Source organism: Stegostoma tigrinum, chromosome 7 (genome assembly GCF_030684315.1).
Source record: "Stegostoma tigrinum isolate sSteTig4 chromosome 7, sSteTig4.hap1, whole genome shotgun sequence".
Classification (NCBI taxonomy): Eukaryota; Metazoa; Chordata; class Chondrichthyes; order Orectolobiformes; family Stegostomatidae; genus Stegostoma; species Stegostoma tigrinum.
This window is the reverse complement of record NC_081360.1, coordinates 50,518,450-50,546,272: the sequence shown is the minus strand read 5'-3', so window position 1 is coordinate 50,546,272 and position 27,823 is coordinate 50,518,450. Positions and strand designations below refer to the sequence as shown.

General features: G+C 39.5%; 2 protein-coding genes across 7 annotated transcripts in view; one reads left to right on the top strand and one right to left on the bottom strand.

Annotated features, from left to right (window-relative positions):
* The window catches only part of mettl5 (methyltransferase 5, N6-adenosine), a 55,622-nt gene extending 48,945 nt beyond the window's left edge, over positions 1-6,677 (top strand). For 4 of the 5 annotated variants that reach the window (XM_059647260.1, XM_059647259.1, XM_059647258.1 and 1 more), the window contains exons 9-10: positions 1,599-1,673; positions 5,000-5,383. In XM_059647260.1, coding sequence (XP_059503243.1) covers positions 1,599-1,673; positions 5,000-5,317 — 393 coding nt within the window. In that variant the 3' untranslated portion in view covers positions 5,318-5,383. Of the gene's footprint in view, positions 1-1,598; positions 1,674-4,999; positions 5,384-5,948 lie in introns of those variants that run through there. The other variant, XM_059647261.1, reaches the window with a different exon arrangement.
* Positions 6,678-13,885: 7,208 nt separating this feature from the next.
* Positions 13,886-27,566, bottom strand: klhl23 (kelch-like family member 23). Of its 2 annotated transcripts, none has more exons than XM_048534857.2 (3): positions 26,220-27,566; positions 24,877-25,029; positions 13,886-14,981 (listed from the first exon to the last, which is right to left on the bottom strand). In XM_048534857.2, the coding sequence occupies exons 1-3, from the start codon at positions 27,487-27,489 to the stop codon at positions 14,671-14,673; spliced, it is 1,734 nt and encodes a 577-aa protein (XP_048390814.1). In that variant the 5' UTR covers positions 27,490-27,566; the 3' UTR covers positions 13,886-14,670. The 2 variants fall into 2 exon arrangements, 1 of the variants encoding a protein (XP_048390814.1); XR_007247958.2 differs by having other exon boundaries at positions 14,871-14,981; positions 24,877-25,066.
* Positions 27,567-27,823: the final 257 nt, after the last annotated feature.

Sequence of the window (27,823 nt, the reverse complement as noted above, 5' to 3'; positions counted from 1 at the left end):
TCCCACTCACAGTTCACAGTACTTCAAAATTTTGTCATCTGCAAATGCTCTGTACAGCTACGTGTAGGTTATTAATATTTATTAAGCAAAGTTGTGATCCTAACAATGCCCCTAGCACCGCACCATAAATAGACCTCCAGACCGAAAAGCAGCCACTCTCAATTTAACTCTTTCCTATCATTCAGCTAATTTTGTAACCAAACTGCCATTGTCCTCTTTATTCCATGAATTTTTGCTTCCCTGGCAAGCTATGTGTCACTATTTCAAATGCCCTTTGGAAGTCCATATGCACCACCTGGATAACAATATTCTTATCAATCCTTTGTTACTGCTTCAAAAACTCAAACAAGGTAGTTAAACATAGTAAGCCCTTACCAAATCAATTTTTCTTTCCTGAATTAAGACATAATTGTCCATGTGACTGTTAATGTTGTCCAAGATTGTTATTTCAAAAGAAATACCACCTTTAAGCTCCTGAGATGCTGCTTGGCCTGCTGTATTCATCCAGCTTCACACTATTATCTTGGATTCTCCAGCATCTGCAGTTCCCATTATCACTATCACCTTTAAGTGGCTGTTGGATTTATCCTTAAATCCTTCATCAAACTAAAGTATAATACTAATTCTCCAGTTTGTGGCACCACCCCACAGTAGGAGTGGAAGGCTATTCCAGTGCCTCTGCAGTTTGCTCTTTTACATTCTTCAGTATCCTTCGATGCATCTCATCTGGTTGTAGTAACTTTTCAACTTTAAGTATATCAAATTTATATTAGTAACAGGAAGTATTCATTCCTCAGTAACCTGGTTTGTGCTTTCTGTCAACCCGGGTCTAGTAAATTGGGGAATTTTGAATACCTTATAAAACTTCAAATGTTGTGAAGTCTCTCTGGAATAATGTGACTTGATTTCCAGTGCACTATCCAGTAAGGTTTGACATTTAGCAATTTTCCGCCAATCCAGTTCCTCTGCTACATCCTCTTTCACTATAATTTGGACAGCACCTTCTTACTTGTTGATCATATTGAGTTTAATCAGAGTAAAAGATGGAATACAGTTTACTACTTATACAGCAACAGCATAACTATGACAAGAAGCAACTACCAATCCAGGTCAGGGTGGGACCAGGCATATATGAGCAGCTTTTTCCTTTCCCTCTCCTCAGTGTCATGTTTCTTGAGGTCTCAGCAACTATCCAAGAATATTAAACTAAAATCAGTCAGGCCAGACCTTCCCAACTGGACCCCTTTCAACCCATAAATTTAGTATCCTTTTTGGGGTATATCTGGTGATTGTTAGTGATGTGACCCCACAATCCTCGAGAGACTCCACTTTAATACAAGATGATGAGTTGAATTGCTTTTCAATATAGCTTGTATTTTGAGTGTGTGTGCTACAGATTGTTTACCTGTATAGGGTGGGCTGAAGGGTAAACATGTTTGATGATATTCCAAAGCTGCATGACATTGAATGAGTCCTGTGAACGTTCCTGTATGTGCCGAAGCTGTTACAATCAATGTGTTTTTCTGTGTCTTGCTGTTTTGTTACACCGTGTAAGAGACGTAAGAGATTTTTTTTTGCTGGACTTCCCCTCACACCAGGATTGTGAACGGTGCCAGGAACAACATCAACCTCCAGACCTGCTGTCGATCGAGGAATCCCTGACAGGCAGAAGGGTGCGTGGCTCATTGTTTTTCCCTCTCTTTCTTTTTCACTCTTTCTATTTACTTAACAAATGTTCCTTCCTTTCTTTCTTATGATTTATTATTACTCAATAAGTGTTCATATTTAAGCAAATTGCTGTTGTCGAGCCTTCTCTCAACTACATTTAACTGAGTCTGAAAAGAATCGTTTGGACACATTGTGTGACCCAAGGCATTTTTGGTGATGAGATGGGATTCAGGGAAAAGTGTAAGAGAAGGGAAGAGCAATCCTTTTGTCAAGTAGGCATACATGTCCAAGACCACCTCTATTCAAGGGTAGAATGCAGCAGACTCTGGACTCAGCTGTGTAGCTAATATGTTAGCACAGTTAGGGCTCCCAAAGGGAAGGGGGACAGTTATTTCTGGAGAAAGAGAGAAATGGAGGCCATGTTTTTGCACTGTGCAGTGCACTGAACCTTGTAGATATATGAACTGTTTGTGTTATGGTTTGAATGTATCTTTGACGGTTATAAAATGCCATTCTATATAATTTGTCGTTTTGTTCCCTGAAGCTTGAGATCTGGAGATACTTTGAAGTTTTAGTTTGTATTTTTGGGAATATATGGTGATTTGAAAGTGTGTTGTATGCATGTATCATTGTGGGATTTGTATGGTTAATGTAGTGTCCTTTTAAGAAACCATCAGTTATTGTGTAAAGCAAAAAAATCTGAAATGTTGATTCAAAAATTTGGTTTGTAAAGCGTGGTAAAAAAAATTTACCTTTTCAGAATTGACTCTGCGTTGTGTTTGGGCTGGGTACATTTTGATTCCAGAAATTACCATGTTTGGAATTTCAAATTCTGTTTTTGACATCTTTGTGAATCTTTAATTCCAGATAATAAGTTTGACTCATTGTTAATATCTAAACGATAGGTACAATGTAATGTTGAAAATGCAACTACCTGAGTGCGAGAACTTTAGGAAAGGCAAATTTTACAAAGTGATGGGCTTTTCCTTCCATCAAGGAGGAGGAAAGACAGATGTAATTACATGCTGGAGTTTATGCCCCAACCCCTTTTTTGAATCCATAATAGATCAATACTAATTAATCCATTCTGCTTGATGTAGAATGGATGGAGCTTGTTTGTTTATTTTTAAGAAATTGGAGACACTGAACCCATTTGCAGAATTTCAACATCACAATACAGTGATGGATGAGGCACCCTCAAACCATCAAGCCATTCATCAATAACACATGTCAGTGTTGGGAAGTACTATGGAAATATTAATTATAGTGAGTGTCAGGAATCTCAAAACTATTCAGTCTGGGCAGACTTGAGCATATTATGACTAAAACTGTTAAGACTCGCATACCCTAGTGTTCTAAAACATATAAATGGAATAGTTAACTAAAGATTTCAAGGGATTTTGGGAAATGATGAAGTGCATGCAAACAGCCTCAATGGTTTTAATGCATACAAAACTGGTTAGTGACTTTGAGAGAGTAAACACAATATTGAGTTTAGATAAATTTGCATGAAGAAATGTCAAATATCAAGAAGGAATTATAAAGTAACTTTAGTAGAAAAGTGTGGGTCATCTTAGAATAAGCAAAGTATGTTGTGCCTGAATCAAATAGAAATATTTGACTTTTGTTTTAAGATATTACAAGATTATGTTCCATGGACTACAAAAATCTACAGATCTTTGGAATCAGACATGGTGATAATAGTTAAGTTGCAAAATTGGATGAGATGAAGTAGTTAAGGGTGGAGACTGGTGACCGAAGACACAAAAAATTAGAAAGAAGGGTTGAAGTGGCAATTCAGGTTAAAATGTTACTGTAGTGAAAGAGAGGTTTAGATGAGAGCACAAAATTAATAGCTTTCTCTTGGTGATGTTTGTGTCCTTGTCTTTCCTTTTGAGAGGATTGAATTGGTGATCGAACCACTACCCGAGGCATTGGGACCATACATGGAGAGATAAGTAAAACTTCATAGATCATTTTGATAAGATCATGTGGGAGTTGTGAATGCGTGACATGGCCTTGGGATACCAATGTAACTGCACAAAAGTGAATGTTACCTCTGAGGTAACAAACACGAGACAGTAAAAAACCTGCACTGAAGAACGGGTCTTGGACACGTACACCTACTTGACAAAAGGATAATGTTGCTTGGAAGAGCACAAAAACGTGGCTCAACTGAGAAGACATTGACACAAAATCCATAGAGAAACTGACTTTAAAAGAATGAAAGTAGTATTAGGGAAAGGGATGTAAAATGAATTACAATCAAAATAAAAGGTGTGATTGGTTATAGTGTCAGAATGTTACAGAAATGAAAGAATATGGACTCTGAGGAGTAATGGTGGACTGAATGAAAAGGGCCATCAGGTGACATACAGATAGCCCATCATGAGCATTTGTATGATGCATGTACCCCAGTGTTCAGTAGGTGAAATTGTGTAATATGTTAGGACAGTTAGTGTATGTGAGAGAAGGTTGAGCTAAGACTCAGGTGGTGTAGGAATCTGTGATAAGGGAACCCTGGAAGAAATAGAAGGTGGGAAGCGTAAGTTGAAAGTAAAGCCTGATGAATGTTAATGCTGTATTATTTGATCTGTGAATATTGTAGCTCAAACAGGGCACATGCATTTTGAGGTAGTTACCACTCAATGATACAATCATTCAAACAATTGGCACGGAAGGAAACAAATTGAAGAAGTCTCCTCAAGATGGATACAAATGAAGAGAGCTGGAGAAATTTTGAGTCCGTGTATGATAGTTGACTGTTATTGGGTGAGGGGAACTGGAGAATTTTAAAAAAATACAAATTAAGTAAGTTGAATCTGGAATATACTGAATTTTAGCAAATTATGTAAATAGATTAACTGAAAAAAAACTGTAGATGATATTCTGGTTGCCTTCGTCAGGTGGCACATCTTGCTGGTTCCATCACAGCCTTGACCATACATCAGTGGTGGGATATATAAGGGTTGATCCCCAAAAGCCATGCGATTGTTAATTTGATGATACACCCTATCGTTGCCTTGTTCATATTGGTGATGATTATTTTCATTGCAATTTTAATCTTCTGAAGTAGGTTACATACTGTTATTATACATTTTTGCACAGCAGTCACTGCTTTGTATCTGCGCCTGCAATTGTAACATCCTTTGTCAAATATCATCAGGATGAATTGTATAGAATGCGCTTTAGGGATAAATTTGATGATATTCAACAGCTGCATCACCTTGAATGAGTCCTGTGAACATTCCTTTACGTGCTAAAGCCAGCATTATCAATGTGTTTTTCTCTGGTTGATATTTCTTTATCTTGCTCTTTATTACACTATAAGAGAGAGAGAGTTTCATTACAAGTCGCTGGACTTCACCTTAGCCTGGGATCGCAAATGGTTCCAGAACAACCTCAGCCTCCAGACCAGCCATTGATTGTGGGATCCCTGATGGCTGGAAAGGTGTGTGACTTGTCGGATTTTTTTTTTCATTTACTCAATAAATGTTCCTTCCTTTTTCATCTTTTATTCTTACTCAAATGTTCATATTTAAGTAAGTTGGTGTTGTCAAGCCTTCTGTTAACTACATTTGACCAAATCCAAAAAGAACCACTTGGACACATTGCGGTCCAAGATATTCATTCTGTGCAGTTGCTCTGATCAATTTCACAGGTGTCTATAGACAGCTGGTCTTCAAATCTACTCAGTCAATATCCCCTTTGTTCATTTCTGTCTGTTGTTACTGTTGGAGCTGTTCATAATCAGACCACTGACGTATTTTATCATAGAATAATTCACACATTTACAACAGCATCTCCAGTTTCATTTTCATACATTATTACTTTTTTATAACAACATTTTAAGCAGCTTTGTTAAATAAGAGTTAAAGCAATCTTGTTACCTAGACATCTTCTGAGTTCACTTTTCACTGTTTCAGAGCCTTTAATAGGATATGCCCTGTCTACTGAGTCATTGGTTTCCCTCCTTCCATTCGACACAATTGGCATACATCAAGATGCACGTTCCACTTAATTTTAGTGAAACTAAACTTAACCAATTTCTAGTAAAATCAAACTTGTTTCATCAGTTTAATCCTCTACCTTACTTAAAGGACATATTATTCCTAATTTTTCACAGCTACCAGAGAATCAATAACTGAAACAAACACAAACGTGATCCCTTTATTAAAACAGCACAACAATTTAAAGGAAATGAGACAATCAAAGACAAATGTAACTTGTATACTGAAATTATATGATTAATTTATGACAACACAGTCTCGTTGCTGCAGTGTCTGCTGATTGTCGAAGGCCTTGTGCCTAGTGGAAGACATTACTTGGCCATTCTCAATGGCCACAGTGGCACAGAGGAGACTGTTGAAGAGAGCAAGCCAGACAGACCACAACCATTGGGTCATGTTGAAGTGCAAGTCTGAGAGGCAGTCCTCTGGCTTGCTAGTCCTCTTGGTCGACTGTTAGGAGGTGGAGATGAAGTGAGGCTAAAGAGTAAAGCCTTAACCAAAAGTGTCTAGTTGGGATTTAAAACATAATATTCCAACACAGAAACAAGCTATTTGGCCCAACAAATCCATTGTGAGGTACATCTGCATTTTTCTATATCTGAGAGTCCTTTTAATTACCGATATAGGCTATTTTAAATTGTTAATCTGGGATTTGTATTTTCCACATATGCTTAAATGGCACAGGCTAATGCTTTGACAACATGGTTTTGAAGCCGGGATTAGGCAAATGGCAAAGCCTGAATTCAGTTAATTAATCTAAAATTAAAAGCCAGTCTGATAGCAATGCCAATGTCATAAAAATTCATCTAGCTCACTAATGTCCTTTGGGAAGGAAATCTGTCATCCTTAGCTGGTGTGGCCTAATTGTTAGGGCCCTGGACACCACTGATCAGGAGGACCTTGTACGCATATCCATAGATCCTTGATGACAACAGATCAGTTGGATAGGGTGGTTAAGATCGCAAATGGGATATTGGTATTTAATAATTGAGGCATTGAATTGGAGATCGTTGTGGGGGGGGGGGGGGGGGTTATAATAGAGCTGTGTAGGTTGTTAGACCATAGCTGAAGTACTGTGTGAAGTCCAGTCAACAAATAGTAGGAAGGTTTTGATTGCACCGGAGAGAGTACAGACGATATTCACCAGAATGTTGCTGTGGCTAGAGCATTTCAGCAATGATGAGAGACTATGTAGGTTAGGGTTGTTTTCCTTGGAACAAAGAAGGCTGAGGGAGGACATGATTGAGATCTAGAAAGTTGAGAGACTTAGATAGGGTCAATTGGAATAATTTTTTTTCCTTAATAAGAGGAGGTCCATTACCAGGGGATGTAGTTTTAAGGCAGGGGACAATAAGTTTAAAGGACAGTGGTGGGTATTCAGAATAGTGAAATGCTGGTAGTGGCAAAAAAGATTACAATGTTTAAAAAGTACTTAGGTGAACACTTGAAATTTCGCAACACACAAAGCTATGATACAAGTGCTGGGAAATGAGATTAGATAACTCTTGATGATCTGTGTGAATATAGTGAGTCAAAGTGACTCTTTCTATGCTATGATATCCTATGATTCTGACACTCCAGACTCTCAGCAATGTGATTGACTCTGAAATGGCTAAGCAAGCCACTTGATTGCATCAAAGTGCTACAAAGTTGAAGGAAAGAATGAAATTGGTCAGACCACACAAAATCAATTTAGGCACTGAAATCCAAAACTTGTCAACACTGTAAATTTCTCTCTACAAACATCGGAAGGCTCACACCAAAATTGATAAACTGTCCCACACCCTAGTCAAGTGACAGCCTGATATAATCATACTCACAAAATGCTACCTTGCGTATAATGTCCCAGACACCACCATCAACATTTCTGGACCAGAGGTGGTATACAGTGGGAGTCGCTTTTGAGAGTCCTCAAAACCCACTCTAGCCTACATTGTTATTTCATTAGGTCAAACATGGATAAGGAAACTTCCTGCTGATAATTACCTATCACCACCCCAAAACCTGGGCTGGTGATTCAGTTCCCCTCCATGTTGAGCACCAATTAGAAGCATAGAGGGTCTAATCTGTGGGGGGATCCATTACCAGTAATAGTTTGGCCACATCACTAGGCTATGTGGTTACACATATGCACAGCCACTCTGATATTTTCCACACGATGAACAGCATACCAACGCCAATAACAGCATTGACTTCAGTTCCAAAAGTCACTGCCACACACAGACCTCAGAGGTTGTGAGAAGAAAACAATTATGAATGCTGTATAACACTGCTGACTGAACTGACGGTGTCCTAAAGGACAAAGATGCAATAGGTGGTGAAGAACTAATGAAAAGAAACCTATTTTATTTATCTTCACCAATCTACCAGTTGCAGATGCATCTCTCCATGATGGTATTCATTGGAGTGACCATCACTCTTCAGTTTGAAGAGCTCCTCCATTGTTTTACAGTTATAATCCTAATCACTGACCTCATTCACCAGGGTGTTGATCGTGGAGATTTCAGCAATGGTGATGCCATTGATCATCAATGGGAAATGTCTAGATTCTCTCTTTGTTGAGATGGTCACTGCCTGACACCTGTGTGGTGCAAATGTAACTTGCCATTTATTGGCACAGGCTAGATGTTGCCCAGGTCTTTTTGCATATGAACATGGGCTGTTTTAGCAACTGAAGATTTGCAAATGGTGTTCATCATTATTCAATAATCGCCAAAAATCCCCACATCTGACCTTTAAAGTGGAAGGAAAGCCCATGATGAAATAACTGAAGATGATTTGGTGTTGGACTCTGAGAAACGCCTTCAGAAATGTACTGAGACTGAGATTGTTGACCTAATTTCCTGGATTCCAATTAACTCCAGTTTTGCTAGGGCACCTCAATGTCATACTTAATCCATTGCTGTCTTGATGGCAAGGGTAGTCATTCTCACCCCGTCTGGAGTTCAGATTTTTGGACCATGTTTGAACCAAGAATGTCTGAGCTGAGAAGACCCTGTAGAATCGAAACTGAACATTCACGTGAAGATAGTTGCTGAATAAATGGAGCTTCATAACACTGTTAACAACTCTCTGATGAAGGGTCTAGGCCCGAAACGTCAGCTTTTGTGCTCCTGAGATGCTGCTTGGCCTGCTGTGTTCATCCACCTTCACACTTTGTTATCTCAGATTCTCCAGCATCTGCAGTTCCCATTATCTCGAACAACTCTTTTCGTTACTTTGCTGACTAATAGAGTAGTAATTGTTCAGACTGAATTTGTCCTTTTTGTGGATAGGTTGTACCTGAACAATTTTCCACACTGTCATGCAATACCATTGTCATAGGTGTAGTGCAACAGGCTGGCTAGGGTCATGGCTGGTTGTGGAGTACAACTCTCTAGTACTGTTTTGGAAATGTCGTAAAGTCCCATCACCTTCCCAGTATCCAGTGTCTTAAAGAGTATTTTAATATCTTTTGGAGTGAATCATTTTGTCTGAAGGCTAACATCTGTGATGCTGCGGACCTCAGGAGATCACAAGAATCATTTTCTTGGCACTTCTGACTGAAGATGGATACAAAGGCGTGAGCCTTTTTTGCACAATGTGCTGGGCTCCCCCATTGATGAAGATGGGGATGGATAACTGATCTTCTCCAGCGAGTTAATTGTCTACCATTATTTATGACTGGATGTGGCAGGACTGCAGGGTTTAGGTCTAATCTGTTCGTTGTGGGATCATTCACCCCGATCTACTGCATGCTACTTCTGCTGTTTGGCCTCTGTTGTAATTGCACCATGCTGATACCCAACCGTTTTAGATATACCTGGTGCAACTCTTGGCACACCCACTGCACTGGACAGTGAACTAAGATTGGCCCCTGGCTTTACGGTAATGGTAGAGCAGGAAATATGTTGGGCCATGAGGTTACATATTATGGTTGAACACAGTCTGCAGCTGCTGATGGCCCACAGCCCCTCATGGATACACAGTTTTGTTCGAGTTCTTGCCTAACCTATATGAAATTTATCCTATTTCCACAATCCCACTAACACAGTGGTAATACAACAACACATTGGAAGGTATTCTCAATGTGAAGATGCAGCTTCGTCTTGACAAGAACTGTGCAGTGGTTATACCTATTCATTGTGTCATCTGCAATAGGATAGATTGGAGAGAATGAGGTCAAGTAGGTTTTTCCTCTGGTGATCGCTTCACTATCTGCCACTGACCCAGATTAGCGGCTTTGACATTTTGGATTTGGTCAGCTTATATACGGGTTGTACTAAAGAGTCACCCTTGATATTGGAGATTGACATTCCCCATCCAGAATATCGTATGTACCTTTGCCACCCTCAGTGCTTTTCATAAGTGATGCTCAGCATGGAGGAGCTGAAGTTGGGTGGTAGGTGGGAATCAAAAATAAGATTTCTTACTCATGCTTGACTTGTTGAGATGATAATTACTGTGGTTTAGATTCAATGCTGAGGACTCCCAAGGCAATTTCGTCCAATTATATGACACCGTATTGTCAACTCTTGCCAGACATATCCACGAATGGTGAAAGGGATGTCCTGATCATTGTAAGGCACGTATGATTATGTTAACCTGTTGCTCAACTGTGAAACAAGCCCTTCAATGTTATTAAGAAGGGTTAGGTTTGCTGTCATTTCCAGCGCCTAGAACAATGCTGTATGGTTCATCCAAATTCTTTCCTTACTTTTTTAGACTTCATGGTGATGTGATGCAACTGAATAGAGATCGCATGTGAGATTCAGTGACATTGCTGTAAGTCTGGACTCACATGTAGGCTAGACTAGGTAAGGGCAGTACATTTTCTTCCCTAAAGGATGATGGTTAAGCAGACAGATTTTTACAACGGTTTCATGTTCACCATTAGACTAGTTTTGATTTTGGGTTTATTAATCAAATTGAAATTTCATATCTGCCATAATAGGATTCAAGCCCATTTCTCCAGAGTCTCTGGAGTCTGAGTGTCTGGTAAAACAGGAACATATTGTTTGGCCTATCTTATTTCATTGTTCAAGAAAGAGGCAGAGAGAGTAGACAAAATAGTATCGTAGATGTAATTTATCTGGTTTTTCCAAAGGTCTCCTGTTAAATTGCACTTAGAATAATAGATGTAATTCTGGTTGCCGTTTTATAAAATAGGTCTAATGGCACTGGAGATGATACATTGAAAAGGATGAACAGGTTGGGTCTCTTTCTCCCTGGAAAAAGTTTGAGTGGTTAACTTAACACTGGTCTTCAAAATTATGAAAGATTTTGACAGAGTGGATGCATAGAGAATGTTTCCACTGGTAGTGGAGATCCTAACTAGAAGGCATCAACATAAGGTAGGCACCAAGAAATCCAATAAGGACTTCAAAAGAAACATACCTACCCAAAGAGTGGTGAGAATGTAGAAATTGCAGAAAGTAACTGAACTGAAATTTGGAGATGTGTTTAAGGAGAGTGGAAACAAATAGCTGATTGGTAAGAAAATAATTGACTATATTAATTGAAGAAATGGAAGAAGGCATGTGTGGACCATAAATAATCGGGATAAGCTAAATTGTCTATTTCTGTGTCTCAGTGTATGCTAAATAATCCATCGCAATTGTATATTAAGAATCACGAATAGACAAAAATCATATCTTTTGCTGCTTTTATTAAATGCATTATACAACTGAACATTACAATTGTGAACAGCAATCTACTTGTGAACAATTGTGAACAGCAAAAAATCTGTATGCTCTGCTACTGGTATAAAATTTGCAAATTAAGTGTCATGTCGTATGTCTTTCAACATGTAACAAATAAAATCATGTATGAAACACCAATGTCTTATCTTTACTTTTTTCCAAGCCACACATTTATTTTTATGTTAAAATAGTTTGTTACCATACTGAGTAGTTTACCTCTTAAATAATTAAAATCTCAGCTAAACTATTGGGTGGTCTATTTAAGCTGAATTCATGGGGTGTGGAATTGTAAGCAAAATTAGTTTTGACAATCATTGGCCAAAATGTCAATATGGGTCAATGTGAAACAGCTAACAATTGGCACAAATGGCAACAGATTGGCAACTTTGAATAACTTGGAAAACCTGATGTAGATAATTGACTGTAGATTGCAAAATTTAGATATTTTTAATCAACCTTTTTAAACATGTTATGAATTCTTATGTTCAAATGAAACAACTCGAGAGAATTGCTTGCATGCTGAATTTTCTGCCATGTGGCATAGTTGAGGTGAATAGCTTAGGCAATTTGTATTCAAGGGTAATTTAAAAGGTTGTTTGCCTGAGATATTTAAACTTTTGAATGACTAGCTAATCAAGTTGAAAGAAAAACTGTCAAGCAAATATAAAACGAACCAATTATGAAATTGTACGTATTTAAAAATTAACTGAGACTTTTTTCCTTTTGGAGTCAGCCACCTCAGACAGGGATTGCACCACAGAGTCACTCTTAATATTGAAGATTGACACCCAGAATACTTTCTGTACCTTTGCCAATCTCCAAGCTTTTCCTAATTGATGTTCAACATGGAGGAGTACTGATTCATCACCTGAAGTTGGGTAGTAGGTGACAAGGTTTTCTTACTCATGGTTGACTTGATGATGTGAGACTTCCTGGGGTCCAGCGTCAATGCTGAGGACTCCCTCAGTTATTACAAGGGATAATGCTGCAGCAGAATCCTCAATGGTTAACTTTTGAAAAAGTAGTTATCAAAATATACAATATTTGACATAATTGAAAAATGCATTTTTCGCTGACATTGTTTGCAACTTAAAATTATAAATTTGCAATAAGCAATTCATACAATTATAAAGAATTTTGACATTTACATTATGGTACAGCAAAGGGAATTATACAAGTATTCAATTTGTTTTGATGCTACTGGAAATAATGGCTAGTAGAGATTTTAAATTATTAGGTGATCTTCTAGGTGTCACACATTGGATTAATTCAAGAGTTAAAGTATGGAGAAAAGTGGGAAAATGTAAGAAAGAGGCAATGGAGATGGAAGACGTACCCAGATAAGAAAAGCATTTGAAAAGTGATGACAAGGGGATGAGCAGCTGAGAGACAGTAGGAAAAGGAGGGGAATTAGAAGAGATCTAGAAGAAACGAAAGAAGTCGGGTTGAAAGAGGGCAGATGAGAATGGGGTAGTAATAGTATTGCAAGAAAATAAAATTGATGGGAAAGAATGGGAAATGGGGTTGGCTAAGGACAAGACAATCATTTTGATGGGGTTGTTTTAACAGACTGACATTAAAAGTAACTTCTTCCAATATGTTCTGCAAAAATGTCCAAAAGTCCTCCCAAAACATCACAGAACAGTCAACAAGAATTAGTTTTTTCAGTACAAAACTGTTACATTTAAATTTAAATGTCGCGAAAAGGAAACTAAAAGTTGGAGCTTTTCATCTTGCACTCATCAAAATTGGAATGAAAGAAACAGATAAAAAGAAATATGCCATTTCATACAAAATTAGAAGATGATGCTCACTGGTTGGGTCATTATGGTTTGGAGAAACAATAAGAACAGTTAACTGCCAATTTTAATTCCTAGACCAGGCAGATAGATTCTAGTTGGCCAGAGTTGCCATGGGGTTGCAGCTGAGTTTGGCTGTCTCCATAACCTCTCTTTTGAAGGCGCAATGTATATAGAGATTCCTTTGCCTGTATAAAAAGGGTCTTGACTATTTAAATAGCTTCAAGCACACACAAATGCATTACAGTGTGGGCATGGCTGATGATCTTAAACTGGTTTCTGGTGTAACTGTTAGCATGATTTGGGTTGTAAATGATCATGCTCTTGTAGCAATATGGTGTTTCACTAACATGTTATGCCACTGAATGATTACAATAATTAATAAAATATTGAATGATGTGATGTAAAATGATACCCAATAGGAAACACTGTGATTTAAACTTATACTGAAGACAGTACATTGGTAACTTAGTAATGTCCCCATTTTGTGATCAGAGATAATGGAAAATGCAGATGCTGGAGAATCCAAGATAACAAAGTGTGAAGCTGGATGAACACAGCAGGCCAAGCAGCATCTCAGGAGCACAAAAGCTGACGTTTCGGGCCTAGACCCATCATCAGAGAGGGGGATGGGGAGAGGGTTCCCCCTCTCTGATGAAGGGTCTAGGCCCGAAATGTCAGCTTTTGTGCTCCTGAGATGCTGCTTGGCCTGCTTTGTTCATCCAGCTTCAAACTTTGTAATCTCTAATGTCCCCATTTTGTTGGGCCTCTGGACTACTAGTCCTGTGACATTACCAAAAAATCTATCATCTCCTTCAAAACATGACAAGAAGCAAGGCAGTTTATTGTAAGAGACTGCAGGCACACAGCACCGTTTCTAATACGGAACACAAAAATCACCCTTGTATTGCAGAATCAGAGTTAACAGAATTATTACTATACAGAGGAAGATCAGTTAGCCCATTTTGCCTTCACTGGGTCTATCATTTACTGCCTTTTCCCTGCATGTCATTACTATCCAAATAACTATCCAATGCCTTCTTGAATGCCTCAATTGAACCTCCACCACATTTACAGACAGTGTATTTCATATCCTAACAACTTGCTGTTTGAAAATGTTTCTTCTCACATTAGCCTTCGGGTTGTATTTTGTACCCTTCCTCTTTTCTATCTTATTTATAGTGAGCATCAGGCTTTTACATGTCATGACATTTATTAATAACATTAAAATAGTAATAGGAGCAGGCCCCCTGGTTCGTCAAGCCTATTTCACCACTCCCACAATTCCCAGAATATCCCCATATTCCTTGACTTCCTTTTCTGCTCATAGAATGAGAATATCATGGCTATTCCCTAGTGTAAAATGAGTCTTATCTGTCTCTTGGCTCTCTAATTTATTCACTTTTTTATGTTGTTTAGGAACGAGAATAGACTGTGCAGCCCACTAAAATTGTCCCACCAATCAGTTGGATCATCGCTGATTTTCCAATTGAAAGCAAAATATATTTGTGCTTAGACATTATATATGGTTACACAACCATGTGACCGCATGGCACTAGGCAGATTCCCTATCATTTCCCAAGAATCTTGTTCAGGGTCATATTTCTCAACACTCTCAAGATAAATTCCTTTAGAATAAGAATATCCACCTGTAACATAAATACATCCATTCATCACTACTGCAGCACATTCCATCCGTCTTTCATTCATTTGGGCTATCTGTTTCCATTCATTTTTTTCTGTGTCGTAACAATCAGTGATAGTTGTTTGGCCACCAACAAGGTAGATCTTGTTATTCAAAGCCACAGAGGACAGTCCATACTCTAGAAAAATAAACCAACATGGTTATAAGAGTCACCCAATAAAAGCTGTATTTTTTTCTCAGGAACCACTTCAAATATCTTTTTCCTGAAACTCAAACTTTTGACTGCCATGACCTTTAGTTTTCAAATATGCTGATAAAAACAGATTGAAACAGGCTCACATTGGACATTATCCTAGCAGCCCAGTGAAAACAGTTTTGGAGAGGTAATGGGAGGAGACATGGAAATCTGGAACACTACTCATCAGGACAACTCCAAGATGTTCCTGATTCCAGGACATCATCTCAGAAAAGGATGGTTGTTCCCCGGTCCAGCAGCTGTCCACCCAGTGATGACTGATCTCCACACAAGAGCAATTAGCCTCAGTTGTTTGAACACACCTGGTATTTTGCAAGCTGTTTATGGATGACAGACAGCAGCTTCACAGTTGATCAGTGTCTTGTAACCTTTAAAGCTGTTGATAAGTGTATCAGCAGCAAATGGCAATACTGCTGCACTCATTTTACACTCTTGTCATTGAATGAAGAAATTATGGGGAAGCATGTCTCTAATGGTCTTGTGCAGTAAATCTTGAATCTGCTTCAGCTCACAGTAGCCGCTGTGCCTTCTTGCTGTTCACATCAGTATGCAACTTAGAGCTTTTACTGGTCTCACAGTGAGAATTTCTAACCTTGAAAGGAGTACACCACAACATCCTGTCTTCCATTGTCCATAACCCACCTGCTATTCCTTTATTGGACAGCAAATGTAAAGGGCAGCCTCATCACTGGGTCAATCAAAAGGTAGCCCTTATTTGCCAAAGACATGGCAGACACAAAACAACTTGGTTAAATGTGAAGTTATACACTTCAGTGTGAAAAACCTCTGATGTTTGCAAATTTGGGCACCAGAAATGGTCCCAATACTTAAAAGGTTTAAGAGAGACGATTCCACCCATCATATATTTAGTTCAGCCATTATCCAATTTGTTTTTTGTAACATTTCTTATATTCTCAGACATAAACTTAACAAAAGACTGATAAATTATCAGATAAATTATATTTTAAGGCTATTCAAGAGACACTGAAACTGGTGTTACAATGTTGTGGACTGAGTTCTGTCTTGCTGCACTGTGGGTAATAGTCTGAGTATGGATTTACTTTAGTCCATTGTTGCTCATTAATAGTGTTTAAGGGCTACCTGGTTCTTCTTGCTTGCTATTTCATTTGCAACAACACAAGGACCAAGGGTGCAGATCTCAGGAGAACTATTTTTGTGAAATGAAATGGTACTGAGTGTATTCGCTGGCTTCCTGTCATCATGTCAACAGTCAACACGGCTTTGTGAGGGGTAGGTCATGCCTTACAAACCTTATTGAGTTTTTTGAGGATGTGACTAGAAAAGTTGATGAGGGTCGAGCTGTGGATGTGGTGTATATGGACTTCAGTAAGGCATTTGATAAGGTTCCCCATGGTAGGCTCATTCAGAAGGTCAGGAGGAATGGGATACAGGGGAACTTAGCTGCTTGGATACAGAATTGGCTGGCCAACAGAAGACAGCGAGTGGTAGTAGAAGGAAAATATTCTGCCTGGAAGTCAGTGGTGAGTGGAGTTCCACAGGGCTCTGTCCTTGGGCCTCTACTGTTTGTAATTTTTATTAATGACGTGGACGAGGGGATTGAAGGATGGGTCAGCAAGTTTGCAGACGACACAAAGGTCGGAGGTGTCGTTGACAGTGTAGAGGGCTGTTGTAGGCTGCAGCGGGACATTGACAGGATGCAGAGATGGGCTGAGAGGTGGCAGATGGAGTTCAACCTGGATAAATGCGAGGTGATGCATTTTGGAAGGTCGAATTTGAAAGCTGAGTACAGGATTAAGGATAGGATTCTTGGCAGTGTGGAGGAACAGAGGGATCTTGGTGTGCAGATACGTAGATCCCTTAAAATGGCCACCCAAGTGGACAGGGTTGTTAAGAAAGCATATGGTGTTTTGGCTTTCATTAACAGGGGGATTGAGTTTAAGAGTCGTGACATCTTGTTGCAGCTCTATAAAACTTTGGTTAGACCGCACTTGGAATACTGCATCCAGTTCTGGGCGCCCTATTATAGGAAAGATGTGGATGCTTTGGAGAGGGTTCAGAGGAGGTTTACCAGGATGCTGCCTGGACTGGAGGGCTTATCTTATGAAGAGAGGTTGACTGAGCTCGGTCTCTTTTCATTGGAGAAAAGGAGGAGGAGAGGGGACCTAATTGAGGTATACAAGATAATGAGAGGCATAGATAGAGTTGATAGCCAGAGACTATTTCCCAGGGCAGAAATGGCTAGCACGAGGGGTCATAGTTTTAAGCTGTTTGGAGGAAAGTATAGAGGGGATGTCAGAGGCAGGTTCTTTACGCAGAGAGTTGTGAGAGCATGGAATGCGTTGCCAGCAGCAGTTGTGGAAGCAAGGTCATTGGGGTCATTTAAGAGACTGCTGGACATGTATATGGTCACAGAAATTTGAGGGTGCATAGATGAGGATCAATGGTCGGCACAACATTGTGGGCTGAAGGGCCTGTTCTGTGCTGTACTGTTCTATGTTCTATGTTCTATGTGTTATCTACATCTGCTGTGGGTAATTTGTTGCAGTGTGTGGCAGTAATATAGTATCCTTCAAAATTCTATGGATTCTGGAGCAGTTCCAAAATTAGTAAATGGCAAAAGTAACCCCGTTATGAGAGGGAGAGTAAAATAGAGAATTACAGACCTGTTAACCCAATGTCAGTAGTGGGGAAAATACTGGAGTGTAATATAAATGACATGATAGCAGAAGACTTGAAAAGTATGGAAGGGGTTGGACGAAACCAAAAGGTTCACAAAAGATAAATAGTGCTTAAAAAAAATCTAGTGGAGCTGAGGATGGAACTAGTAAAATCAATAAGGGGGAACCTGTTGGATGTGTATTTGAATTTTCAGAAGGCTTTTGAGAAGGTCCTTCTTAAGAGGTTAGTGGGCAAAGTTAATGCACATGTTTTTGGGGATAATGTGTTAGCATGGATTGACAATTGGTTGACAGAGAAGAAACAGAGTGAGAATAAATTCACGATAATGGAAACTGCAGATGCTGGAGAATCCGAGATAACAAAATGTAGAGCTAGATGAACACAGCAGGCCAAGCAGCATCTCAGGAGCACAAAAATGGCCTGCTGTGTTCATCCAGCTCTACACTTTGTTATCTGAGAATAAATTAGCCTTTTTCCAAATGGCAGGCAGTGACTACTAGGGTATCACAAGGAGTAGAACTTGGCCCCCAGCTATACATGATTTATATAAAGGATTGGATAAGGGAACATTTCCAAGGTTCTGATTGCACAAAACTGGGGAGGATTGTGAGTTATGTGGAGGGTTCAAGGTGATTTAGACATGATGAGTGAATGAGTTGGTAAACTCATGGCAGATACAGAGTAACACTGCTAAATATCAAATTATACACTTAAGTGTGAAAACCAGAAAGGGAGAGTATTAAATGGTGATATATTGGGAAGTACGGATGTCCAAAGGGATCCTGGTATCCTACTACACCAGTCAATGAAATAGACATGCAAGTGCAGCAAGCAATTAAGGAGGCAAATGATATATTGGCCTTTATTGTAAGAGGATTTGAAATTCAGAAGTAGTGATGTCTCTCACCAGTTTTACAGAGCCTTGGGGAGAACACAGCTGAGTGTTGCATGCAGTAGCAAGAACTGCAGATGCTGGAGACAGAGATAACAAAGTGTGGACCCAGAGAAATTTTCTGAAGAAGGGTCCCGACCTGAAAGATCAGCTTTCCTGTTCCTCTGACACTGCCTGGCCTGCTGTGTTTCTCCAGCTCCACACTTTGTCATATCTGAGTATTACATGCAGTTTTTGTCTCCCTACCTAAGAAAGGATAAACTTGCCATAGAGGGTATTCAATAGGCTGATACCAGAGCTGGCAGGATTGTTCTTTGAGGAGAGGTTGGCTCAATGGGGTCTGTCTTCATGAGAGTTTAGAAGGATGAGAGGGGATTTGACTTAAACAAATAAAATCCTAGCAGGGCTCAACAAACTACATGCAGAGTTTTTTTTTCTGAAAAAGGGTCTTGGCCCGAAATGTCAGCCTTCCTGCCCCTCTGATGCTGCTTGGCCTGTTGTGTTCATCCAGCTCTGCACCTTGTTATCTTAAATGCAGAGTTGACAGTTTCCCCGTTTGGGAAGTCTAGAACTAAGGTACCCGGTCTCAGCATATGGAGTAGACTCTGTAGGACTGGGTAGTGAATCAGTTGAATTCTCTACCACAGAAGTTTGTGAAGGCCGAATCACTGAATGAATTCAAGAAATAGATAAATTTCTAAATTTTAAGAGTATCAAAGGGGATGGGGATAAGGCAACTATATGGCACTGAGATAGAGGATTAGGCATGATCCTATTGAATGGCAGAGTAGGCTCGAAGGGCCATATGCCCTACCTCTCCTAGTTCCTATGTTTTTATGTGTCAGAGTGGTGTTGCTGAAAATGTGTGAGCTAAAGCAGAACCAACACCGAAAGGAATTACAAGGAACAAAAGGAAGAAAAACAGTGTGCAACTTTGAATGTGAGGCTGGATGAACACAGCAGGCCAAGCAGCATCTTTTGTGCTCCTGAGATGCTGCTTGGCCTGCTGTGTTCATCCAGCCTCACATTTTATTATCTTGGAATCTCCACCATCTGCAGTTCCCATTATCTCTGCAACTTTGAATTACTGGGTGAGTCAAAATATCTGTGCATTTTCCATTTCTTGTTCCTGTGGAAATTAAAGGAGCCAGAATTGGAACTTTTCCACTCGCAGTGGCAAAACTATCAAATAACAACAGAATTGATTAAAAATCTGATCATACAAGAGTTGCAACCCTGCTAACAGTGTTGAGGAAAGGGCACTTCTGATTTCGGTTTAGATATAACTGAGGAGGTGAAAAGCCATGATGGGGAGTTCTTACAAGCTTTGAACATCATGTTAATGTCACACATGAACAGTGTTCAACATTACCTCTCAAAGGGATAGGGAGACTGTTGATCAATACGTACAGGTATTTCTAGCTGGAGCCTGAGAACTTAGACAGATGATCTCATCAGAAATAGGATTGTCTTTGAAGTCCTGTAATGAGAGCATGTTTGCTGAGAGAAAAGAGACTTAATATTAAGAAATTTATTGATATGCAGGTGCTTTTGAGATTGTCGAGCGTCAACTGGAATGTATTAATTAAAGAACAGATGAGGTTTTCACATTATGCTGACAAACGTTCTGATCCAAATAAAATAATGGATTTGGAAAAAAGGAGAAAAGGAGCAAGACAGCTCCTAGACAAATCAAGTCCAGAGGTTAATTCATAAATAGTATGGAAAATATCACTTAAATAAAATGAAGCATATTGAAAGCAGTGCTTTAACTTTAAGAAGGTGAATCACAAGCAAATGTCTAGCTCAAAAGAAATACAACAAGTCTATAAAGAAGGCTGCTCGAGATTCGTCAGCCAATGATTCTTGTAAATCAATCTACAACATATAACAGGTTTACATCGTAAGGTCTAGGGGTGGTAAATTATAATTGCAGAAGAAGAGTCTCCATTAAATCTTAAGTGTCTGATAGGTGCTTTATGCAACATGATGGTTCAGTTCCATGGAATATTATGGAAAAATTAAAGGGGAGCAGAGCAGTGCTCAGCAGAGGTTATTTAAGTTTCCAGAACAAGCAATAGGAATGAGAGTATGAAAAGGGTCTGGAATCTAACTTCAGGCACAGCAGCTGAGAGGACGACTATGAGAAGGGAAGGAGTCGACTCAGGACTGAAGGAATTGTACTTAAATGCACGCAGTATATGAAGCAAGATAAGTGAGCTTGTACTGCAGATAGAAATTTGGCAAGTATGATGCTGTGGGTATCATGGAGACATGGCTGCCATGGAATCAAGGCTGGGAACTGAATGTTCAACACTACGAGCCCTATCAAAAAGACAGACAGATGAGCAGAGGGGGTGGGGCTGCCTTGTTTGTAAGAAATGAAATTAAATCAACACTAAGAAGCGATATAGAGTCAGAAGATGTAGAATCTGTGTGGGTAGAGTTGAGGAACCACAAAGGTAAAAAGACCCTGACGAGAGTTGTATTCAGATTTCCTAGCTGTATTCAGGATGTGGGAAGAAAATAAATCAGGAGTTGGAAAAGGCATGCAAGAAAGGCACTATTACAAAAATCGTGGAAACTTCAATATGCATATATACTGGGAGCTTCGGGTCAGTCGTGGGAATTCATTCTACGAGATTTTTATTTGTGTATACTCCACTAGGGAACAGGCATTTCTGCATTTGATGTGCAATGAGGCAGACTTGATTTGGGAGCCTAAGGTGAAGGAAACCGTACTGGGCAATGAACATAATATGATAGAATTCACCCTGCGGTTTGAGAGGGATTAATGGAATCAGATGTAACAGTACTACAATTGAATAAAGGAAACTATAAAGACATGAGGGAGGAGCTGGCCAGAGTTGATTGGAAGGGGACCCTAAGCGGGAAAAACAGTGGAGCAGCAACGGCAGGAGTTTCTGGGGGTAATTTGGGAGGCACATCAGAAATTCATCTGAAAGAAAGAAGAATCATACTAGGGAGAGGATGAAACAAGTTAGTCTGACAAGGAGTCTGGGACAGTAAAAGTAAAAGAGAAAGCATACAATATGGTGAAGTTTTGTGGGAAGCCAAAGGATTGGGAAGCTTTTAAAATTCTGCAGAGACCAACAAAAAAAGGAATAAAAAGGGAGAAGATGAAATATGATGGTAAGCTAGCTAGTCATATAGAAGAAGACTGCAAGAGTCTTTTTTGAAGGAAGAGAGAGGCAAAAGTGGACATTGGACCACTGGAAAATGAGGCTGAAGAAATAGTAATGGGTAACAAAGAAATGGCAGAGGAACTGAATAGGTAGCTTGCATCATTATTCACTGTGGAAAACACCAGCAGCAAGTCAGAACGTCGAGAGAGTCAGAGATAAGAGGTGAGTGTAATGGCCATCACTCAGGAGAAAGTGCTGGAGTATCTGAAAAAACAGAAGGTGGATAAATCACGTGGACCAGATAGATTACAACCCAGCGTTCTGAACAAGTTGGCTGAGGAGATTACAGAGGCATTGGTGGTACTCTTTCAGGGAGGAAAATGGCTAATGTAACAACCCTGTTTAAGGAAGGAAATAGGCAGAAGACAGGAAACTATGGGTCAGTTAGCCTGACCACAATCATTGCTAAGATTTAAGAATCCATTATTAATGAAGAAATTGGTGACTACTTGGAAGTGCATGGTAAAATAGAGCTGAGTCAGCATAGCTTTGTCAAATAGTAGTTAATACTGACAAATATGTGAGAATTCTTTGAGGAGATAACAAGCAAGTTAGACAAAGGAAAGCCTGTGGACCTGATTAATTTGGATTTCCAGAAGGCCTTTGACATGGTGCCACACATGAAGCTGCTAAATAAGAGCCCATGATATTAAGGAGGGCCTGGATAAATGATTGACTGACTAGCAGAAGGCAGAGAATGGGGATAAAGGGGTCTTTTTCAGGATGTCTATTGGAGTCCCACAAGAAGTGACAAATGGAATACAATGTGGAAAAGTGTGAGGTTATGCACTTTCATAGGAAAAATAGATGTGTAGACTATTCTCGAAATTGCAAAAGGCTTCAGAGATCTGATGCACAAAGGGACTTGGGAGTCCTAGTTCAGGATCCTCTTAAGTTAACTTTCAGGTTCAGTTGGCAGTTAGAAGGGCAAATGCAATGTTAGCATTCATTTCAACAGGGCTAGAATACAACAGCAGAAATGTACTCCTGAATCTCTATAACGTCTGGTCAGACTGAATTTGGAATATTGTAAACAGTTTTGGGCCCCTTATCTTGAAGAGGAGGAGGTTTTCAAGAATGATCTCAGGGCTGAAGGACTTGTTACACGAGGAGCAGTTGAGGATTCTGGGTCTGTACTCGATGGAGTTAAGAAGGATGATGGATATCTGATTGAAGCTTACATAATACTGAGAGGCCTGGACAGAGGCACAGCCTCAGAGTGGAGGGCCAATCCATTAGAACTGACATGAGAAGTAATTTCTTCAGCCAGAGGGTGGTTAATCTGTAGAACTCATTGCTACAGAGGGCTGTGGAAGCCATGTCATTGAGTGTATTTAAGACAAAGACAGTTCTTGATTGATAAGAGGATCAAGGGTTAGAATCATAGAATCCATACAGTGTGGAAGTAGGCCATTTGGGCCAGTGAGTCCACACCAACTCTCTGATGTACATCCCACCCAGACCCACTCCCTGCCCTACCTCTGTACCCCTGCATTTACCACGGCTAATCCACTTAGACTGCACATCCCTGGAAACTATGGACAATTCAGCACGGCCAATCCACCCTAACCTGCACATCTCTAGACTGTGAGAGGAAACCGGGTCACCTAAAGGAAACCTATGCAGACGTGAGAGAATGTGCAAACTCCGTACAGACAAGGCTGGAATTGAACCAGGCTCTCTGGCACTGTGAGGCAACACAGCTGCCCCTGAGTTATGGGTAGAATGCAGGAGAACGGAGTTGAGAAATATATCAGTCATGATTGAATGGTGGAGCAGACTTGATGAGCAGGTCTGCTCCACCATTCCATGAAGAAGTTGTACAAAAGTGAAATAGTTCCACATTTAAAGACTCTTCACTTCCATAACTTATTCCCTTAATTTTTAATCACTGATTAATATTTCCTGACAGATACCTTTATAATGTAACACATTTTTATGTACATATTAGGACATAGGACATAGAACACTACAGCACAGTACAGGCCCTTCGGCCCTCGATGTTGCGCCGACCTGTGAAACCAATCTGAAGCCCATCTAACCTACACTACTCCATTATCATCCATATGTTTATCCAATGACCATTTAAATGCCCTGACAGTTGGCAGGTGTTGCAGGCAGGGCATTCCACACCCTTACTACCCTCTGAGTAAAGAACCTATTAGTAATTTTGTTTAATTGCAATCTTCTTTTAATGCAACCATGTTTATGTTTCATTTTCCTCCTTTATGCTTTCCATTATGATAAGTTTGCTTTATTGGAGCACTTAGTGACTTCCATCCTAAACAGCCATTTGCCAGTTTGATACTGTAGTCCCAGTATTGTCACTGAGAGAGGTGGATACTGCAGGGATTATGGGCAGTCCTCTACTATAGGTGCCAGAAATCCAGGGCAAGGTTTGCAGCTGGACCAGAAGGAGGTATTGAGGGTGGGGTGGATGGGTACAAAATTGGATTGGAAAGGCTGGTGGTGGAGGGAACACTTGAAGAAGATCTTTATGGAGGGATTCTGGTCAGGAAAGAGCTCCACAAAAGGAGGGACCCCTTCTCACCTAAGCTTTGATGAATTTGCTGGTCCTCCTTGTCTATTCCCTTCTCCTGCCAGCCTCAAAACTGCAGTCATATAAGAAGTGTATGGCTAATAATTGGTCACAGAAATCCTCATCTGGGATGACACAGAATGACCCTAGAACTTCCCTGGCCCCATAAAATATAAGAAAAGTCAGGGATAGAAATGTGGGCAGTGGGAGGACCACCAAGTGAATTTTACAGGACTCTCTATTTGCAAACCCTGCCTAAATTAACACTTCTCATTTAGATTCTCCATGTCTCAAGCAAGTCATCTGATTGACTGAAGAAATACACCTTTGCATGGACTTTACAAAGATTTCTAACAGTTCCAGTATAAAAACACATAGAAAGTCTGTGGACAAATCCAAGATTAATCAATGGGCCTCCCAGCCATTTACTTGTGGCCAGAAAATCCACGTCACTATGCTGCAACTGATCTGAAAGTGAAAGCCAATCAGTCAGAATTTATTAAAAGTCTTGTAATATACCTGGGTGTGGGGTAATCGTTACGACCATCCATTCATTAAGATCCGATCTGTAGCTTTGAATTTTATCATAAGTAGAGCTTCCTCGGTAGCCATGGTGACCTCCTGTTACATAGACAACATCTCGGAGGACACAAGCTGTTGCATTTCCAACTCCTGTCCATCAGAATTATTGTAGTGACAGAACAAGAACCTGAGGGAATAGTAACTCTAGCATTGTTTTCAAATTAATATAAGCTACATTTAAGTGATGATTCACAAAGATAATTGCTTTTGAACTGAAATACGTCTATATATCAAAATGTTGAAACATTAATATAAATATTGGGCAGAATCTTATGGATATTCCCTGCCAGAATGGTAGCACCATATTTGGTCTGAGAACCCAATTTCCAAAGTGGGGCTTATGTTGAGGCTCCTTCCCAAAATTCATACATACTGAGAGAGCAGAACCTTTGCTTTTAGATTTGGTCACGTTCTAGTTAAATTTTGGTGTTCATGCCATTTTCCCTGTGAAAGGACACATTGCAGATGAGAAGGAAGCTGATGCTGCACCTTCTACTGCTGGAAAAGTTGACAGTGTTTTGACCTCTTGTCTTTCAACAGATGTGGAACATGGAGCTGCATTAACTGATGCTGTGCTGTATTGAAGGTTGGTAGTTCTGAAGTGCTAGGCAGACGACATACCTTCCAAAAAGCTGTCTGCAATCTGTCAAGCAAAGATAGGAAAAGTGCTTTGAACAGCAGTTTCTTACCTGGCCATGGCTGGAATTCAGTGTAACTGATTAGAGACTTTCCTACTTATCTGTTTTACTGAAGAAGCTCTATCAGCTGCACACAGGTCTGGGTTACCCTGACATGGTGCAGTCAAAGTATGGAACCTGTGTACTTATGAGTAAGAAAAAATTCATGGTTCAAAAGGTTCTTATTGACCTTTCAATCATCTTAATTGATTGTCTGCCAGACTCAAGAACCTTCGCTCTGGACTCAGAAACTGCTCTCTTGGAACCAAAAAAAGGGCAGATGATGTCAGAATATTGACTCAACATCAATTTCAGGGAATTTACTACCACGTGTATAGGATTCTTCCTCTATTTTGAAAAAAAAGTATACCTGTTATCATTTATACAGTCACTTATCCAAATTCTTAAAGATAGATGGAGCTGTACTGACTTCAAAAGAGCATGAAATCAACTTAGTTTATAAAAGAAACATCCCATCCAGGAGAGCCGCATTATCATTGGGTAGACTTGGGCTATGGTGTCAGAATCTTGTTTAATTTCAATCAGAAACAAATGAGAGCTTACATCTCTACTTGTTTACTGGCACTGAAATTTGTCACATACCTTTCAACATATTTACAATCGGAATCCATTTTCTTTTCAAAGGATCATAAAACTCGGCATCACATGTTGGAGCTCCACCTCTGTAGCCTCCCATTGCATAGATGCATCCATGCATCACCACTGAACAGTGATAGTAACGAGCATTCAGCATTGGGTTCCCTTCTGTCCAGTTATCCATTTCTGAATTATAAATCCACATTGTGTCCAGGGCCTCCAGGCTATCTGAACTATAGCCACCTGTTACATAAATGTTTGGTCCCAAAACAGCAACACTGTAACTTTCTCTTCTGTGATCAGGCATGAGTGAACCATGTGTCCATAAATTGGTCAATGGATTCCAAATATGGATCTCTGAAAGTGGATGCCAGTAATAACCACCAACTATATACATAGCACATGTTGACTTCTTGCAGGTCTGTGAATTCATATTATCATTTTCATTTGGTTTAAGAACATGACATTTTAAAGAATGCATCTTAATATCACTTGAAAGAAGGGATTGCCCTTGCAACGTGAGTGCTGCTCTGAGGTAAACTTCATCCAAATCAGTATTAATGTATTTTAATAACTCCTTCAAATATTCAATTCTATTTTTTATGTCATAAGCAATCCACTTAATAATGGCTTCCAAAAGTATGTCTTCTTTCCGCACATAAAGGTTCTCCCTGGACAGAATGAAGAGTAGTTTATCCTTGCTGATATCTAAAAATTCATCTTGTCTTGAAACATCTTCAAATCTGGAGAGAATCATTCTACGAGACTCTCTCTCTAAATCTTTGCAAATATGGAATTCACTAAAAGAATGCATTCCTAGACAATTGTCAATATCGAGATGTCTGACCAGAAAGTTTTCACATGCCTTTTTAATAGATACAAATTGTAGCTGGTCAGCAATCTCCAACAGGCTTTGGACATTTTGTTTGGTTATTATTACCTCTGAGGTGTATACGTAGTTTACTAGTGCATCCAAAATGCTGTCATCAATGTTAGGAAGTTTAATAATCCTAGTGGCTTTTTCTCGCATATCTGCTGTGAACATTATTTTGAAATAAGTGCTGCAAGCCGCAAGAGCAACTTTGTGACAGTGAAATAGCTGTCCTGAGAAACTTTCTAAAGTAATGTCAGTGAATAATTCATTCCAATAGAATGCTTTAAAAGCATCAAGGAATTCAGCAGAATGATTTGTATTCTTAAATTCGTAAGTATAAGGTTCACATTCTTTCACAGCCATGTCTGTAAAACAAATTAAATTTACTGTTGTCATTCTCATATAGTTTAATAGTCTTCAGTGAATGTATTTAATCAGTTGATATTTAATTTGCCAGGTGATGTTGTCAGGACTGCGGAGGAGTTCACTGTTGGTGTTATCTTACTACAAAGGATGACAACATAAAATGAAAATACTTTTCCCAGTTACCAAGATGTCGAAATAAATACATTATCCATATTAGGTTTTAACAAAAGCTCTTTCAAATAGGTTTCTTAATAAGCACAATAGGGGTTTGTTAATAAAACAAAGCTTACCCAATAAAGATGCAATAATTCATTAATGTAGACAGTCATAAATATAGAAGTATAAATGATTATCCCTCTAAATATCCTCA